This window comes from Scyliorhinus canicula, chromosome 6, assembly GCF_902713615.1.
Source record: "Scyliorhinus canicula chromosome 6, sScyCan1.1, whole genome shotgun sequence".
Classification (NCBI taxonomy): Eukaryota; Metazoa; Chordata; class Chondrichthyes; order Carcharhiniformes; family Scyliorhinidae; genus Scyliorhinus; species Scyliorhinus canicula.
The window spans coordinates 197,741,020-197,761,225 of NC_052151.1; the positions used below are offsets into that span (position 1 = coordinate 197,741,020).

The 20,206-nt window shown below is 44.3% G+C and overlaps 1 protein-coding gene across 35 annotated transcripts in view; it reads right to left on the reverse strand.

The window, feature by feature from the left end:
- LOC119967772 (regulating synaptic membrane exocytosis protein 1-like) overlaps positions 1–20,206 on the reverse strand; it is a 1,070,524-nt gene that overhangs the window by 334,147 nt on the left and 716,171 nt on the right. For 24 of the 35 annotated variants that reach the window (XM_038800731.1, XM_038800739.1, XM_038800743.1 and 21 more), the window contains 2 exons: positions 10,558–10,620; positions 991–1,068 (listed from right to left, as the gene is read on the reverse strand). The exons of 4 other annotated variants lie outside the window; for them this stretch is intronic. In XM_038800731.1, the coding sequence (XP_038656659.1) occupies positions 991–1,068; positions 10,558–10,620 (141 nt within the window). The remainder of the gene's footprint in view (positions 1–990; positions 1,069–10,557; positions 10,621–20,206) is intronic. 7 more of the 35 variants (XM_038800737.1, XM_038800746.1, XM_038800762.1 and 4 more) reach the window with 2 other exon arrangements.

Sequence of the window (20,206 nt, forward strand, 5' to 3'; positions counted from 1 at the left end):
CGGCTATTTGCCTGTGAGCAAAGCTGGGTACTCACCTCCTCGGCTCCCCACAGGAGCCCTTCCACCAGGTTCACATTTTTTTTTAATGAGGAGTACTAATTGACGCCAACGTGACCACTTTCTGGAGAGGCCGCTGAATCACAGGAGGCCTTTAGATATGGGGTCACCCCCACTAATTGCATGGAAATATTGCTCGAGCGGTGATAATTGGTTTCTCACCAAACTACGATGAGGTCCCGATTTTGCCTAAGGGAGCAGGCCGCTTGTATCACAAACTGGTGCCCAGTGCGGTTCTCGTTTTCGATCTCTTCTGCTATTCATCGGCCTCGTTTCGCTTGCTCGAGAGAGCCCAACGAGGCCGGTGAATAGCACCCTGGGCAGGATTCTCCGTTCCCCCATACGATTGTTTCTCGGCTGCGTACCGTTCTCTGGCGGCAGGATTCTGTCTTCCTGCTGCTTCTCAATGGGATTTCCTAAAGAAACCACCTCACGTCAGCAGGAAACCCCCAGGTAGGGGTGCGCTAATGGTGGGAAAAGAGAATCGTAATAGCTGGAGAATTCCAGCCATTATCTCCTCTTTGGTCCTTAAATGGATCCACACCTTTCCTCTAACTACTCTCTCACAGTTATATATTTACAAAGGACTTTAGTGTTCTTTTTTATGCTACATGTTAATTTTTTGCCGTAAACTGACTGCCCTTTTTATTTCCTCAATCAGTGGTCCTCTGCCCTTCCTTGCCGCTTGAGTCTCCATTGTATTCTGAACCTAATTTATCAGAAGTTTCCTTTTGTTGACTCAATATACCTTTTGTAGCTAGAGATACCTTCCCTTTCCCCTCATAGGAAGGTGTCAAGAACTATTTGCACATCTGGAATTAACAGGTTAGGCTGAAAACTGACTGAAGCAGCATGAATCACAACAAACCAACCATTATTTATTCCTTTCCTCTATCATAGAGCAATGTAATATTTGTGATCTAAGCTTCTTACCTGTATATATCTTGGTGAAAACCATTTACTAGCAATGGCATCTTGGGAGGCAAAGTTTTACTGGTGTTAAGTGACCTTCTGGTGCGGGTAGAATATAGCAATAGACAGAAACAAACAGAAAGTGTAAAGAGAAACAAAAACCCTACCAAACATATAACAAAAATAAGAACAATGTGATTCGAATAAATTCTAATTTAATCCATTCCAAAAATTCATTCTCAAGAGAAGAGACCTTTGGATTGTTGCAGGAAGAATGTTCATCGTGACATGACTAGACTTGAATAGCATTGTTACTGCTCCTGGTGAAATATTCCGATCAAAATGGGAACATTATTCCTGATTAAATATCCCGGTCAGAATGGGAATGTTCTTCCTGGTGAAATATCCCAATTAGAATGGAAATATCCTGGTGAAATATCCCGAGCAGAATTGAAATACTGGTGTGTGTGAAATATACCGCTCAGAATGTGAATATTGTTGCGTATAAAATATCTGGACCAGAAAGGGAATATTGTTGCATGTAAAATATCCTGATTAGAATGGGAATGTTAGGTGAATTGGACTTTCTGAATTCTCCCTCTGTGACTCGAACAGGCGCCGGAATGTGGCGACTGGGGGCTTTTCACAGTAACTTCATTGCAGTGTTAATGCAAGCCTACTTGTGACAATAATAAAGATTATTATTGAATATTGCTCCTGCAGCATGGGAATACAGCTCCTGACAAAATACCCCAATGAGAATCAGGAAGATCCTGGTGAGAATGGAAATATTGCTGCATGTGAAAAACCCTGATCAGAATGGGAATGTTGTCTTTTTGAAATATCCAGATTCAAATGGGAATATTGTTCTGTGTAAAATATCTCACTCAGAATGGACTATTGTTCTGTTAAAACTATCCCGATCGGAATGGGAATGTTGTTTCTAGTGAAATATGCCGACCAGATTTGGAATTTTGTGCAGGTTTCTCCGGTCGCTGACGACAAAATCGTGTTTGCTGATTGGCCGATTCACGGCGAAATCGGGGACAGCGCCGCTCTCGCGATGTTCAGCCCTGTCTAGGAGTACGCCGCACGCCGCATCGAGAGCCTCCACCCCCTGATGCTCTGCTCACGACCGGCTGAGTTCCCGACAGCGTGGGTCCCTCGTGGCATCATCTGGATACGATCAGAGTGGGAATATCCCAAATATGTGTCAAATATCCTCATCAGAATGGAATATTGTTCAATCAAGAATACCCTAATCAGATGGGAATATTGGGCGGGATTCTCCAATTGCTGAAGCCAAAATCACGTTCGGTGAGCGGCTAGGAACCCTTCTTACGCCAAAATTGGAGGTGGTGTTGTTTTTCCGCTGCTCCACCCCCTCGAAAACGGCATACTGGAGGAATACATCGTACGACGTTGGGACGTCCTCAGGACGTCACCCGAGGCCCTCTCCCGAGGCTCCTCCCCCGATGGGCCGACTTCCCGACGGTGGTCGTGTCCTCTGAATTTGTGCCAAGATTCAGCAGATATGCCGGATGTTCCCCCTCCTCAGCTGGAGTCTTCGATGACACACCCAGTACGGCTGGTCCTCGAATGACAGGCGCTGCTGGTAAAAACAACGCCTAACACGTCCTTCCCATCTCCTCCACGTCTGTTAGGCTGCCTGCACTCCATCCTCACCAGCTAGCTTTTGCTTCTCTGGGCAGGCTCCCTTGCTGCAGGGCCCACCCCGAACAGCTCCTGCTCGTATAGCCTCGGTGCATCTGACAGGTCTGTGGCAGCAAGGCAGATGACAACCATTCCTGGTTGGATACCAAAAGCCATTGCCTGCAAGGGGTGAAAGGCAGACATGTTAGCATGGCAATCACCATCAAGCCCATCAGGCTACACGGTGGCCCTGGCCTGCACTGCAGCACCTGGCCCTGCATGTCCCCCTCCGCCCCGTCCCTCCTCTCCCATCCCCAAACCCACACCTGGCTGTTCCCCTGACATTCTGCTCTCTGCACCTCACCCCTAACCCCGTAGGTGCCCAGAACTGCACGGACCTCTGACCCCGTCACCCATCCCTGCCAGCAGGGCGCTATCCATGTCGCGGTATGCTCTGCGGTCTCCCTCCTCTACGATCTACTGTGGGCATCAACCACCTTGGGTGCTCTGCGCAATGGCCCACTAGCAAGGTGGCGCCCGGGAGTGGGTGGTGGTGGGAAGGTTGGTTGCATGGAAGGGAGGGTGGGTGCATCCGCATGGCCAGTGTCGCTCTGTGCAACCACGGACCATGGTTGACGGTAACTGGGATGGGCAGCAAGATGGCTGCCGAGCAGGCAGTGGCAATGGCGGTCCGTTCCTGGATACCCTGAGCCTGTGGAACACGACAGCCTACGGCACATCCCCTGGTAACCTCCTGACCTGGCAGATGCTCCACCAGCCAACCCTGCCAACGGCAAGAATGGTATCCCACGGTTCAGCCTTTGGAAAGAAGCTCGACCTCCTATCTCCCTCTCAGCAACCACAGAGCCTGATGCCCGATTTGAAATACAAGTGAACCTTGCCACTGCCAATTCCCCCTGGCATTAGCAGATCATTGCGGGAGCCCCAAAGAATGCCAGGGCAGGCCTGTTAATGATATGCCAATAGCATTTACTGTACGTGCGGCAGTCACATCGCTGATGAGGCACCGGAGCATGACATTCCATTGGGCGCCCGGCATCGGCCTCGATGTTTGGCTGATGTGCGATTCCGATGTCACTGGATGGAGAATCACGGCCATTTTTCTTGGTGAAATATCCTGGTTAGAATGAGAATATTGTTCCAAATGAAATATCCTGGTTAGAATGGGAATATTGTTCCAAGTGAAATGTCCCAATCAGAATGGGACTATTCTGTGTAAAATATCCTTGATTAGAATGGGAATATTCTTCCATATATAATATCCTGATCAGAATAGAAATATTGGGCGGGATTCTCTGTTGGCCCGGTGCACGGTAGCGGGTGGCAACCTCTCTCCCACCCCGGGTTGGCCTGTCTCCCTTACACAGCATCCAACAGGGTCTCGAGTTCAGAATCAATGAACCGGGGTGCTGCTCTTCTTGCTGCTATTTTGTGGATGGGATGAGTGTGTGTGTGTGTGAGGAGTGGAGTGCTTATATGCGGCTGCAGCTCATCAGCCTCTCGATTGTCAATCCCGAGTCCGGCGAATTGGACACCGTTTTTCATTGTACAAGTCCACCGAATTAACCCCGGCGTCAACACTTCGACTCTCTGAAACAGAGAATCCCGAATCCCGCCCATTGTTCCTCATGAAATATCCCGAGCGGAATGAAAATATTGTTCCTCGTGAAATATCCCAATCAGAATGGGAATATTGTTTCTGGTGAAATATCCCAATCAGAATGAAAGTATTGATCCTGGTGAAATATCCCAATCAGAATGGGAATATTGATCCTGGTGAAATATCCCGATCAGAATGGCAATATTGTTCCTCGTGAAATATCCCAATCAGAATGAAAATATTGATCCTGGTGAAATATCCCGATCAAAACCGCAATATTGTTCCATGTAAAATATCCCGATCAGAATGGGAATATTGGGCGGGATTCTCCGATAATGGGGCTAAGTGTTGACGCCGTCGTAAATGCCGGAACGTTTTACGGCGGCACCATCTGGCCGCTAGAAGCAGCGATCCTGCGCCGCACAAGGGGCCAGCACGGCACTGGCTCGCCTCACACAGCTCCAGCTGCCCATATGGGCGCCAGCACAGGCGGTGCGGGTCCGTGCATGCGTGTGGGTTGCAGTCTCCGCGCCGGCCCCCGGGCAACACGGCAGAGCCCTACAGGGGTCCGGCGAGGAGGAACATAGGATTTAGCCCACCCGACGATTGGTAGCCTCCGATCGCAGGCCTGGCCAACGTGGAGGCCCAGGCTCCCCCCCCCCCCCCCCCCCCCCCCTCTCCCCCCCGGGCGGGCCGCGTTGAACGGCCTCCGACCAGCGCGGCGGTGACCACGGCAGCACCATTGCCGCTGATAACCGTTCGCCGGAGAATCGGCGACCCTACATCGGAGCAGCGCTGCGGGATTCGCCGATAATGGCCGAATATCCGACCCAGCGTGGGATCGGAGAATCCTGCCCATTGTTTCTGGTGAAATATCCTGATGAGAATGGGAATATTATTCCTGATTAAATATCCTGATCAGAATGGGAATATTGTTCGATCTAAAATATCCCGATCAGAACAAGAATATTGTTCTTAGTGAACTATTCCAATCAGAATGGGAATATTGTTTCATGTAGAATGTTCCGATCAAAATGGCAATATTTTTCCATGTAAAATATCCCGATCAGAATTGGAATATTAATCTAGGATAACCAGCCTGGCTTTGAAAAATGAAATGAAATGAAAATCGCTTATTGTCACAAGTCAGCTTCAAATGAAGTTACTGTTAAAAGCCCCTAGTCGCCACATTCCGGTGCCTGTTCGGGGAAGCTGGTACGGGAATTGAACCGTGCTGCTGGCCTGCCTTGGTCTGCTTTAAAAGCCAGCGATTTAGCCCAGTGTGCTAAACCAGCCCCTGTGTCAGGAGGATCCCATGTCTAATAAATTCGACAGAATTTTTCAAAGATGTTACTGGGTGTGTAGCTGGGCGCAGTGCAGATGATGTGGTCTACATGGATTTTAGGCTTTAGACAGTAGGCTTTTGACAAGGTTCCGAATGGAGGACTGCTCAAGGAGGCAATAGCCCATTGGATCCAGTAATGTGGTGCTGGGATTGGTACTGGGTCTCTTGCGGTATGTAGTGTACATTAATGATCTAGACGTGAATATGTGGGGGTATGATTAGTAAGTTTGCAGATGACACGAAAACTGGTGGTGTGGTAAATAGTGAGGATGAAATCCTTAAATTACAGGATAATGTAGATAGGCTGGTCAGATGGGCAGAACAGTGGCAATTGGAATTTAACCCCCGAAAAGTGTGAGGTGATGTATTTTGCGAGGACAACAAGGCAAGGGAATATACAATGAACGGTAGGACCCTGGGAAGTACAGAGGCTGAGACGGACCTTGGGGTCCATCCCTGAGGCAGCAGGACAAGTAGATAAGGTGGTAAGAAGGCATATGGATACTTTCCTTTATTAGTTGATCTGGAAGGTTACCATCGAACTGTATAAAACGTTGTTTGGGCAGTTCTGGTCGCCACACTATAGGAAGGATGTAACTGCACTGGAAAGGCTGTGGAGGAGATCACCAGGACATTGGCTGGGCTGGAGCGTTTCAGCTATGAAGAGAGGCTAGTTAGGGTGGAGTTGTTTTCATTTGAGCAGAGAAGGTTGAGGGGCGAATCTGATTGAGATGTACAAAATCATGAGAGGGAGAAAAATAAAAGTAACAAAATGTTGACCTCTGACATTTATATGACTAAGCACAAAGGGAGAATTACAGATAAGACCTGCAATGTGGCATGGCAATGTTAGCGATGTTATTTGATTGCTACAGCCTACCTAGAGCTGGAGAGAAAGAGCAGCCACTGTAGGAGATAATAAAATTGCTTGACTAAATTCTGTTTTCTAAATTCGGTCAGGGGACGTGGGCCAGCATTCTTATTTTCCATCCCTAATTTCCCTGGAGGGGGCTGTGGGTCACATGTAGGCCAGACCAGGTAAGGATGGCAGATTTCCTTCCCTAAAGGACATTGGTGAACCAGATGGGTTTTTATGACAATCAACAATATGACTTTTAATTTCACCATCTGCAGTGATGGGATTCGAACCCAGGTCCCCAGAGCATTACCCTGGGTTTCTGGTCCAGTGATAATACCACGATGCCACTGCCTCCCCATAAATATTTGCTTTTGTTTGTGTCTCTTTCTCAGTCAGCAGCATTCTGATAGGAAAAGATGATTTAACAATTGGTAAAAAATAATTTTTTTGGTCTATAGCCATGAATTAATAATAGTTCTACTGTGTATGTTAATAGAGATCATGTTGAAAGTGTACATGTAAGTTGGGACATGGTACATGCATACGAGAAAAACCATGGGCGGGTTTCTCCGTCCCGTCGCACCAGATGTGGCGACGGGATTTTCCGTTTCCTATTGTGAGGCAGCCCCACGCCGTCAGGAAACCCTCAGGCTGCCGGCAAAATGGAGAATCCCGACAGCGAAGAATTCAGCCCCATTTGTCCAACATTCCTCTTAGGAAATTAGGAAGCGCCTGTATATTTGTACAGTGTACACAGGCTAGCCAAGTCACAGGAGCACAGGGATTGCAATGTGTTTATTTTGAGACTGCAGCTTTGTTAATGATAAAGCAAGAAACCCATTTGAAAGCAATGGCAATAATATTTCCAACAATGCACGGTTGTATGTATGTCATATATTTAAAAATGTTATTGTTTAACTGAGGCAAGTGTAATATTCATGACTGAATTACAATGAGAAAATACCAACATTAATTTATGGCAAAGTCTTCCACTTGTAATAATCTCAGTCATGGAGAAACAAAGCACATTTTACATGTATAGAAATTTGCCTTAGACACTGGGCTGAAATCAGTGAAAAGTTGCTTAAGAACACAGGAAATGTAGGACATGTGTGAACATAAGGTTGTTAGAAAAATCTAAAACACTGTACCAAGACAGGTAAACATGAGCAAAGATATAGGAAGAGAACACGTTAGAATTTGAGATTGTAGGGATATTCAAATTGCGTTTTGTCATGAAGGAAATGGAATAAACTGGAAGAAGCAATTTCCAGGAGCCAAATCAATATGGTTACTGCTCATATGTTCAATGCAAAACTCATACAAGGCAGAATGATTCAACATCACACCAGCAGAGGTCCCCAGCCTTGGAAAAACCTATTGTAAGTGAGGTGGATCTAAATTATTTATTTAGGAGAGGTAGACTGGAGGGCACAGAGTCGAGAGACATGAAAGGTGTGAAGAATTTTGAAAATCCTAAAAGCGGCATATAATTTTGCACCCACCTTTAGACTTTGGGTCAGGATGAGACATCATCCTAGGTTCATCATTGTGGTCCACTGTCACTCACCATCAGGACCCTACCTTTACTCTCCAATACGAATCAGTCAATATGAGGGACAACATCATGGAAAATTCTTTATGTGAACTGTATATTGTTAGCCCAGTCCACTGTCTCTAGTTTTGTCTCAAGAACCACCTGCTCCCCTGATTCCACTACAAGTACAGTGTTGACCACCCACCTTCCCTTCCTGATTCTGATGCTAGCTGATTATTCCAACACATGTCTGACTGGCCCCCCACATTCTCCCCTCCATCATCCAAAACTCTGCTGTCCATGACCTAAATCACACCAAATCTAAATTTGCTCGTCAGCCCAATGGTCCCTGACCTACACTGGCTCTTAGTTGAACAGTAGGTCAATTTAAAAGGTTCTTATTCGTGTTTACAAATCCCTCCAAGGCCTTGCCCCTCCCTATTTCTATAATGTCCTTGAGTCACACTCAGATACCTGTGCTCCTTGTGGGCATTATTGCTCCATCATTGGTGGCTATGCTTTCAGCTGTCTGGGACCCAAGCTGTGAAATTTCCTCCCAGAACCTTTCTACCTCTTCGCTTTGCTTGCTTCCTTTCAAATATTCCTTAAAACCAAGCTTTTGAGTATGTTTTTGGTCATCTCCTTCTGTGGTTCAGTGACAAACCTTGTATGAGAATGCTTCTGGGGCATTTTACTAACTTAAAAAGGTGCGATACAAATACAATTTGCTGTTATTGACATTGCACATAATTCCCTGCCCTCAGTCACGTCTTTACCAAATGCCTGGGAAGCCTCTCCTCAATTGTCCAGCTCAACAGCCACGCTTACTAATCGACCCAACCACAGCCAAAACATTTCCACAAACTGCTTCTCTTCTAAAACCGGCACCAATATCTTCAAAGTCTTGGAGTCACTCTGGTTCTTGTTCCTCATCATTTGTACATCAGCAATATCATATGCAAACGGACAGTCAGCTTAGAATCTCTACAATGCAGGAAGCTGCCATTTGGCCCATCGAGTCACCACCAACCCTCTGAAAGAACACCCTACCGAGGCCCATGCCCCAAACCTATCCCTCTACCCCCACCTAACCTTTTGGACACTAAGCGGAAATTTAACATGGCCAATCCATCTAACCTGCACATCTTTGGGCTGTAGGAAGAATCCGGAGCACCTGGAGGAAACACACGGAGACACAGAGAGAATGTGCAAACTCCACAGTCACACAAGCCCAGAATTCAATCCGGGTCCCTGGAGCTGTGAGGCAGCAGTGCTAGCCACTGTGCCACCGTGCTGCCCCAATGTTTTGTATGTGATGCTGATGATATCCAGCTCTTGCCATCCTTGACCCTTCCATTTCATTGTTACAATAGAGGTTAGCATAGCAGGAAGGAAACTGATAATGGTAGAGTATATTAAACTTGAGGGAGTGCAGCATAGATTTGCCAGAAATGGTATCTGAACTTCAAGGCTTAAAAAGATGAGACCAATGTGTGAGAGGCAGATTCTGCCACGTGCGTAAATGAGGATGGGTTCTTTTGGCTACTGATAGTTGGTGCCAAGCAGCTGTAACCACTACTTCAGAGTTGTAACAGTTCAAGGATTAAATCTTAATTTACTGATTTAATATCAAAACAGTTTTTTAAGAAAAATAAGCAAATGATGAACAATCCCGAAGTGCAGCAGAGTAAATTGTAAAAGGTAAAGTCAACTTTGTGGATCTGGCCAGTATCATCCTTGATGTTCATAAAGATCCTTTACAGCCCAGCTCTGTTACAGATACATTTTTAGTTTGGACAGATGGAGTACAAACTGAACTCGGCCTGGTCAGACCCAAAAGGGAGAATCATGTTTAATGTCAGTGTTTGGAGAGGCTACGAATTGATGCTTGAAGCAGGTTTAGTCCATGACATGGATTGAAACTGTTTGGTTTAATCAACCACATAGATGCTTTCAAAGGGAAACAGTTCAGGGAAAAGTGATTACTTTCTCAATAAAAATACTTTGAGACCAACTTCTTTTGTGATTTAAACAATAAATCAGTTTTCATCATGGTCCAGTTGATTTTATACTACTGAAGATATCATTAACAATGGATTAAATGCAAGAGGAGGTCGTATGCCATGATGTGTTCCTATTGCAATGATTTTTGTAAATGAAGGGTTGTTTGCAGAGATCCATTTTGCATGGTATGCCTTAAATGTCAAGTGATGTTAGGGAGGTGATTGCAGGTGCATGTTGTGAGAAACTAACAGCTGATGTAGCTCAAATTTTGTTTCAGTAAGGTTATATCTTACTAATATTGTCAAAAGCTATTGAGCACACCAATGCAAACTATGAAAATGATTGCTGCTTCAGATCATGAAGATGGAAGACAGGATCGCAGAAACACAATGTGTAGCTGTTGTTATAACATAACAAGATGTCTATCAATAAACTACAGATTTTGCAACTATAAACCAATATTTCATTAAGAACACTAAACCAATGTTTAAAAAAAAAGCTCATTCACAGATTACCTTCATTTACAGAATGAAAAAGATGTCTTGAATGCTGTTGGCTGCTATATTTACCTGGCAGTATACAGGCACTCTGCACTCCTTCCTCGTTTTGCTCTGGGCAGCATAAGGAACTCGCTGCACAGACATGATGAATGAGGAGCAATGCAGTGAGGAGAAAAGATGGAGCAATGAAAAAGAAAGTGAGATCTGATGAAGATGCCACTGAACTGTGAACAAATCAAAACCTTTTCATTTTACGTTTTAATGATACACTTATAATCTGCAAACTAACAGGCCAACATTTATTAATGCTGCAGAGAGAATGCACTTCAATGCATCCTGGCACAAAGTACAGAATAGCCACATGAATTAATATTGTGTTTAAGTTAATCAGGGGCTATTCTGTTCTCCATGCAGAAGAATCAAATGAAAAGACATTATAGGACCCTTTCATCCCAGGTCAGATAGCACCTTCAAAACCATGTCTCATTAGGCTTAGAAATGTGCAAGTCAATTTATTTCCCAATAAATAGAAAAAAAGAATCACTGGCACAGTGCAACAGTGTAAGTGTGGAGATACTAGGGGATTCGGCTGCAGATCTACATTCATACCGGCCCATCCTCTCAATAGGCATACGGTATAGATATCCTCACCAAGACAAGAGAACAGCTTCTGCAGTTTGCAGGTTCTGTTGAGATGGTGGACTGTAACATAATTTAAATTTACCTGCAATAATAAATCATATTGATTACCAAATAAATATTACTCAAAATTTGATCCTTACGTTTTCTATTTGAAAAAAAGAAACAAGGATATTAACAGTGCGACTTAAAAGGACAGCATTTATTCAATCACACTCCTAAAATTATCAGTTATAAAGTTGAGCTGTAAATTGCAGCTCAGCCTTTAAAAAGAACTGTTCCTATTTTTGTTTGAAATAAACCTGCTGACAACAAGATTCTATTTCAGGAAATCAGCCCCATCCAGTCTATAAATCATTTGCTGTTTGGAATATATCATGAGTTTTCTGTCACTTTGCCTGGTTAACGAACACCAGAGAAGTATTCGCTGTGCCAAATTTGAAATGTTGTAACACTAATAAGCAGCACGGTGGTCATCAAACCTAAACAGTGAACCTGAAACCAGACCTTCCCCAAGAGGAATTTCATTGACTCAAAGATGACTCTCTTCTACCCCCTTCATTCTTGTTAAGAACAAAATATTAATAGAGGTGAAAATGGACTGATTCTGATGGAGGAATGTGCGAACCTGATGATTTTCTGTTATTAACTTGAAATACATATGGCTGCTTTCGGAAAAACTCAGCATATAACAAGCTAACCGGGTAATATTGCTCCTTCAACCATACAATCTAATTGATTCTAACAAGAAGAAAAGGCACAAACGATTGGCATAAACTATTGTTTCCAGGCCTCAATGCCGTTGCACTTTAATACTTAACAAAACAATTACATATACAACCTAAAAGTAGACCTTTCAGCCCATCATCTCTCTGCTGCCGTTTTGAAAGAGACGTTTAAGTAATTCTGTTTTCCTGTCATTTTCCCCACAGTACAGAACTTCATTTTCTTTTCAATTATATAGTCAATTTTCTTTTGAAAGTTATGTTTAAATCTGCTTCAGGAAAAGTATTCCAAATCATAACAGTAAAATGAATTCTCCTCATGGACACTTCGTCACAAGACAATCAACTTAGAATAAATCTACAAATGTAGAAATGGCTCACAGACCCAAATAGACCATACAATTCAAATGATGATACAATGAGATTTTGTTCTTATCCGTTGAACAGTAGTATCAATTTTAGACAATGTCGTTGCCATTCTCTTTGCTTTAGACAGGTTTAAGAATGATTGCAAGTCTTCCTCCATTCTATCAGGGTCACGTTTCTGCAGTTATTATTTGAACAAACAAGAAATGTGTACACTAGTTTGGAGCTGGATTTGACCACTTTTACTGATGTGAACTTTACTAACATTGAGGAGAACAACTTAATTTATGTTCTGAAATGTTTCCATCTTTTTGTAATCTGTTCTTATAGTTTGTCAGTGGCTGATTTCACAAGATTTGAAATTATTTCTGCAGGTGTAGACTTCACGCCTGTAATGTTGACCTGAGTGAAACTTTGAGAGCAGTATTTACCACACAAGGTTTCAACAAGGTATGTACAGACCACAGGGTTGGTGGGTTCAAAGGTGAAAACTCTAGTTCTGCAAAGCTATTAAAAAAGAAGGGAGATATTTTTCTGTGCATTCACATAATTTGGGAAAGTTTTTCTCTCTTTTGAACTATTATGGAACCTGATAAGCTATTGTTGTAAAACCTTTTGTCGGTGTCCTGTCGCTATCTTCGATAGAACCTCTCTGAATCGTATTTGGCCTTCTTGATTTACCCAAACTCCATCAAATCATCTAGCCACTACCTTCAGCGGTGCCGCAATCTTCCCGCCCCAAAAAGATTTGTCTCCGAGCCACCAACGAAGCAAAGGCCAGGACATCTGCTCTGCTCCGGTCCACAGTTCCGGCACATCGGAGACTCTAACAATTGCCACCAGTGGCAGGGTTCGACTCCCACATTCAGGATCACCGGCGTGGTGTCATAAAAGGACCCCAAAACTCCACCAGCTTGGGGCACGACCGGAAAATGTGCATGTTATGTGCAGGCCCTCTTGAACAATGTTCGCACCTATTTCTTCCGTCACTTCAACAAAGCGGCTCATCCAGAGTGAGGTGAGCTCGAAAACTGCCTTTAGCAGAATGAGGCTCAGCCTCAGCAAGAAGATATTGCATTCACACTCCTCAACGCCTTATACCAAACCCCTTCCTCTAACATCAGCCCTAACTCCTTCATCTATTTTGCCTTCATCCCCTCAACTGAACCCAATTTCTTGCCCATTATACATTGGTACATCCCAGACGTACTACCCTCTGCCGATCCTATGCAGGATAAAATCCTTCCAACAAGGTTGGCGGCTTAAAGGTCGGATAGGCACGAATAAACTATTTAACACAGCTCCATACCTGAAGGAACCTAAATCGGTCCACATCCGAAAGCCTATGGGTGGGATTCTGCGGTCCACCAGACACTTTTTCTGGTGCGGCGCGCTCCCCCACTGGCAGCGGGATACTCCGTTCCCACAGATGGCCAATGGGGTTTACCATAGTGGCCACCTCATGCCACGGGAGACCTGCAGGTGTGGGTGTGCTGCTGGTCGTCCAGAGAATCCTGCCGATGGAGAAATCCGCAGCATATTTCTCCTTCAACTGCTCCAGGCTAGCGAACCGCCCCTCCAATAATAGATCTCCCAAATCCAACCCTTTCTCCTTTCAAGCACTAAATGTGGCATCCGGCCGTGCCAGTTTGAATAAGTGATTGGTCCAGATGGGAAGCCAGCTGCAAGGCTGCCCCAATTTGAAATGTTGGCAAACCTGCCTTCAAATTTTGTGGCCACCGCCACAGGATTTGTGGAATATTTCTTCGGCAACACCGGGCGTGGCACCATTACCAGCGCTCCCAAGCTCGTCTTCCTAACTTACTCCGATTCCATCCGTACCCAGAGGGCTCCCCAAGTCCCCGCACCACTCAACACCTTCTCTGCGTTAGCCACCCAATTGTGATATAACCAATTTGGCAGGGCGAGGCCCCCTGCCCGTCGCTCCCTCTGAAGCAGCTCTCTTCGAATCCTCGGGACTTTGCCTGCCCAGATAAACTGGATTTGCCTGTTCCCAACCTTCTTGCCCTTTAAAATGCTTCCTTTTTCATTTGGACTAGGCTCAAAATGTCCCTCATTATCCATGGTTCCCGAGAGTTGCAATGCCTTCTTCCTCACAGGAACATGTCATAGAACATAGAACGATACAGCACAGTACAGGCCCTTCGGCCCTCGATGTTGCACCGACATGGAAAAAAAACGAAAGGCCATCTAACCTACACTATGCCCTTATCATCCATATGCTTATCCAATAAACTTTTAAATGCCCTCAATGTTGGCGAGTTCACTACTGTTGCAGGTAGGGCATTCCACGGCCTCACCACTCTTTGCGTAAAAAACCCACCTCTGACCTATATCTATTACCCCTCAATTTAAGGCTATGTCCCCTCGTGCTAGCCACCTCCATCCGCGGGAGAAGGCTCTCGCCGTCTACCCTATCTAACCCTCTGATCATTTTGTATGCCTCTATTAAGTCACCTCTTAACCTTCTTCTAACGAAAAGAACCTCAAGTCCATCAGCCTTTCCTCATAAGATTTTCCCTCCATACCAGGCAACATCCTGGTAAATCTCCTCTGCACCCGTTCCAAAGCTTCCACGTCCTTCCTATAATGAGGCGACCAGAACTGTACGCAATACTCCAAATGCGGCCGTACTAGAGTTTTGTACAACTGCAACATGACCTCATGGCTCCGGAACTCAAACCCTCTACCAATAAAGGGTACTCTTTCCAAGAGCCGGTGCAGACTCAATGGGCCAAATGGCCTCCTTCTGCACTGCAAATTCTATGAACTCACATTTAGTCCCATTGCACTGCATTTGCCATGTGTTTGCCCACTCACTCAACCTGTCAAAATCACATTGAAGCCTCCTTGCATCCTTTTCCCAACTCAAAATTCCATCCAGTTTCATGTCATCAGCAAACTTGGAACTGTAACATTTGGTTCCCTCATCCTTTATATATATATCATGAACAGTTGGCGTCCAAGCACTGGTCACTATGGTGCCCCACTAGTCACTGCCTGCCAATCGAGAAAATACCTTTTATTCCCTCTTGGTTTCCTGTTAGTCAACCAATTCTCAATCCATGCCAATACATTACCCCCTCTCCTTTTTGCCTTAATTTTTCCAGCTAACTGCTCAGAAGGGACATTATCAAAAATACTTTTGAAAGTTCAAATACACCACATCCATTGGTTCTCCCTCATTGATTCTACGAGTTACACCCTGAAAAAACTCCAGTCGATTTATTTGTTAAGCGTGATTTCGCTTTCATCAATCATCCTCTATTTACGGGTGGCACGGTAGCACAATGGGTAGGGACCGGTGTTTGATTCCCGGCTTGGGTCACTGTCAGTGCGGAGTCTGCATGTTCTCCCAGTGTCTGCGTGGGTTTCCTCTGGTTTCCTCCCACATGTCCCGAATGATGTGCTGTTAGGTCATTTGGACATTCTGAATTCTCCCTTTGTGTACCCAAACAGGTGCCGAAATGTAGCGAGTAGGGGATATTCACAGTAACTTCATTGCAGTGTTAATGTCAGCATATTTGTGACAATAATAAAGATTATTGATAATAATTACCGTCAAGAGTATTCAATATTCTATATTTAAGAAATATTTGTAAATTTGTTTTCCTTTCCAAGATCTAATTATTCAAAAGCTTTCAGATACCTCTTTGGTGGGTTCATTTAAATACATATCCATGGGCTAAAAATGCTCATGTGATAGCCGTGAATAAACCACATCGGGGTTGGTTGTTCACACTTTACAGCGTAAATAAAGTAGGATTTGAACATGTCCCAGATGAACAAATCATTTTCTTGGCATTGTGTTCCCGTTCTCAAATTCACAATTTTTTGATCTGTTTCTTGAAATCACCTTTATCTATCCAGCCTCACGGATATGATGCCTCACAACAATGTCTTTCTGAAATTTCTAGTTGGAGAGAGTATTTGCGCTTGAATATCATTGCATTTAATTTTGTGCTGCCTGCTATACCAGGTGGAACAACTGTGAACTACATTGTCTCTTGACCAATTGTCTTTACAAGGACAGTTTTTCCATAAGTTTGGTAATGGTCTTGTTTGTCAGTGTGTCAAAGTTGATAATTTTTTCATCCATATTTCCAAGACAGGTCAATCAATACCCATTGGCCTTGAATTCTGACACATCTTTCCTTATTTCTCGGAGGTCAGGGAGTTAGATGGCTCTGGCGATGATTACATGATAATTTTGCCAAAGCTCATTAATGTACTCTGTCCCTTTTTTCTCTATTTAAATTGAGCAGATTCTTTTTTTCTCAAAGGCATCAAGTGCTACTCATTAACCTAGTCTTGACTGGGAGATTGCCACTAGATTATATAGAGGGAAAATCTAAAGGTTTCCACATGTAGCTTTGAATTAATGAACTATCGTAATTGCTGAGAAGTAATTAATAATCACAATACGGTTTTATCCCTGAAAACCAAAGTTAACTTTGTTACGAGGAATATGAAAAACTTCACAATTTAGGCCAAATGTCACGGAGTTGACTTTTACACAAGATCAACATTTACCCGAGTATGTGCTAATATTTTAGCAGCATAGTTCTCTCTACTAAATGATACCTGGGTCTGCACCGAAGTGCTGACATCTGCAAGGCTACGGGGTTCTGGGGAATTCAATGAAAATTAGCAGCTCATTTCATTTTTCTTGTTTTTGGCTGACGCAGACAGGCTGAGCTGAATGGTCTCTTTATGCACAGTAACTTTTTTATGGTTGTAACTTTCCTTAACATTCAAGCTGATTTCCAATAAGTCCTTCTACATTACATAAAAGTGTAGCATCATTTTCTATCCCCATTCGACCCCATATCCAGGACATAACATTTCAACATTACAAGCAACAGAACATATAGTTCAGAAGGAGGCCATTTGGCTCATCGAGTCTGCACCGACCCCTTGAGCCCTCATTTCCACCCTATCGCCCCAACCCAGTAATCCCTCCTAACTTTTTTGGACACGAAGGGCCATATCGCATGTCCAATCCACTTAATCTGCACGTCTTTGGACTGTTCTAGGAAACCGGAGCACCTGGAGGAAACTCACGCAGACACGGGGAGAACGTGCAGATAGTGACCCAACGGGGAATCGAACCTGGGACCCTGGCGCTGTGAAGCCACAGTGCTAACCACTATGCTACCGTGCTGTCCCCTAATAGAAATTCATAAATAATTCTAAAAGCATTAAAAAGACCCAAGTTCATAAAATCAGACATTGTTGAATAAAAAATGGAATGCTGCAAATTATATAGATATGAAGTGATTCCCACGAATAGGAAATGTATAATTTCATGAATAAGGAGATCATTATTCTGTTTCAATGAAAAAATAAATTATATAGCAATTTCAATCAACTGAATAGAGTATTTTTCCCTTACACAGATCCAGCCTTCATTCCTGCAATCCGTCAAGTAGGAGTGGCACAGTGGTTAGCAGTGCTGCCTCACAGTACCAGGACCCGGGTTCAAATCCAGCCTCGGGTGAATGTGCGGAGTCTGCATGTCCTCCCTGTGTTTGCATGGGTTTCCTCCCATAGTCCAAAGATGTGCAGGTTAGGTGCATTGTCCATGGTAAATTGTCCCTTAGTGTCTAAAAGGGTAGCACAGGTTCACAGGGGAGTGAGCCAAGGTAGGGCACACTTTCCGAGAGTCTGTGCAGACTCGATGGGCCGACTGTCCTCCTTCTGCACTGGAGGGATTCTATTCTATAAAATCCACTGCCTGTGTTCTTGAACCTTTTTACACCTGGCTGCAGGGAGTCTTCAGAATAAACAGCTGCTGTCATGTTCGCCTCAGGAATATCGTGATATCAGGTATGATGTAGATTGGATTACAGCTATGAATGTACGGTGTTTCCTGTGAGCTTTAAACTTTGTTCGATGAAATGCATCTTTTCAAGGGATTAAGTTCCATTAAACAGAATGAAGTTCTTTGGTCTTGATAATAATACAAAGGATTGGAGCTCTGGGGTTGACAAATGTGGAATATGAAAGAATGCTTATTTACAACAGGGTTGCATTATTATCATCCAATTGCTGCTTTTCTGCCTCCACTATGCTTAAGTTGATCCCCATGATACGATTTTACCTCAACTATTTGAAGACATGTTTTCCAGATGCAATGGAGGAGGGTGCCTGGTGAGATAGACAATGATGTTTTAAACTGAGGGACATGTCTGCCAAGAGGGAACAAGCTGAGCTCAAGTTCAGTGGCTCATTTGTGGAACCTACTCTGGATACATTATGAGTTGAGTAAGAAGTCCTCTTTCCCAGCAATGTGAAAAAGAAATTGGCAACCACAAATACGACAGGTTGGTTGGAGGTGGGCCAAGAGCATGGATCCAGCTCAGAAAGTGATCTAAGATCCAAACCAAGTCGAGAGAACAAAGAAAAGTACAGCACAGGACCAGGCCCTTCGGCCCTCCAAGCATGCTGCCCGTCCAAACTAAAATCTTCCACACTTCCGTGGTCCGTATCCCTCTGTTCCTATTCTATTCATGTATTTGTCAAGATGTCCCTTAAACGGGCGGCATGTGGTGCAGTGAATAGCACTGGGACTGCGGCGCTGAGGACCCGGGTTCGAATACTGGCCCTGGGTCACTGACTGTGTGAAGTTTGCACATTCTCCCCATGTCTGCGTGGGTTTCACCCCCACAACCCAAAAGATGTGCAGGTTAGGTCGATTGGCCACGCTAAAATTGGAAAAAAAATAATTGGATACTCTAAATTTAAAAACAGAAATGCCCCTTAAACGTCACTATCGTCCCTGCTTCCACCACCTCCTCCAGCAGTGAGTTCCTGGCACACATTACCCACTGTGTAAAAAAACTTGCCTTGTACATCTCCTCTAAACCTTGCCCCATGCACCTTAAACCTATGCCCACTCGTAATTGACCCCTCTACCCTGGGAAAAATTCTCTGACTATCCACTCAGTCTATGCCCCTCACAATTTTGTCGACCTCTATCAGGTCGCTCCCTCAACCACCGTCGTTCCAGTGAGAACAAACCGAGTTTATTCAACCGATCCTCATAGCTAATGCCCTTCATACCAGGCAACATCCTGGTAAATCTCTTCTGCACCCTCTCTAAAGCCTCCACATCCTTCTGGTAGTGTGGCGACCAGAATTGAACACTATACTCCGTGTCATCCAACTAAGATTCTATACAGTTGCAACATGACTTGCCAATTTTTATACTCAATGCCCCAGCCAATGAAGGCAAGCATGCCATATGCCTTCTTGACTACCTTCTCCACCTGTGTTGCCCCTTTCAGTGACCTGTGGAGCCGTACACCTAGATCTCTCTGACTGTCAAAACTCTTGAGGGTTCTACCATTCACTGTATATTCCCTACCTGCATTAGACCTTCCAAAATGCATTAAATTGCATTTGTCCGGACTAAATTCCATCTGCCATCTCTCTGCCCAAGTCTCCAAATGATCTAAATCCTGCTGTATCCTCTGACAGTCCTCATCGCTATCCGTAATTCCACCAACCTTTGTGTCATCCGCAAACTTACTAATCAGGCCAGTTCCATTTTCCTCCAAATCATTTATATATACTACCAACAGCAAAGGTCCCAGCACTAATCCCTGCTGAACACCACTAGTCACAGCCCTCCAATCAGAAAATCACCCTTCCTTTGTGTTATGGGCCACGGTTTAGAGAACCCCAAAGTGTATCCTGGAGTTCACCTGACCCACAACTTTTAATAGATTGTGGGATGGGGAGCACACGGCCCAAGAACTCACTGATAAAGGAGGTGGTGGTACAGCAGAAATGGAAAAGTATTTTTAAAAACAAAACAATGTTTATTCAATGGACGCAAGTTAACCTTTTTAAAACAAACAGTGAATCTTCGCAACCATTAATTCAAAGACAACCCCCAAAGAGTACAACACTAAGTAATGCCTACACTGTCCTTTTAACATCCAGAAAACTTGCATAACCTT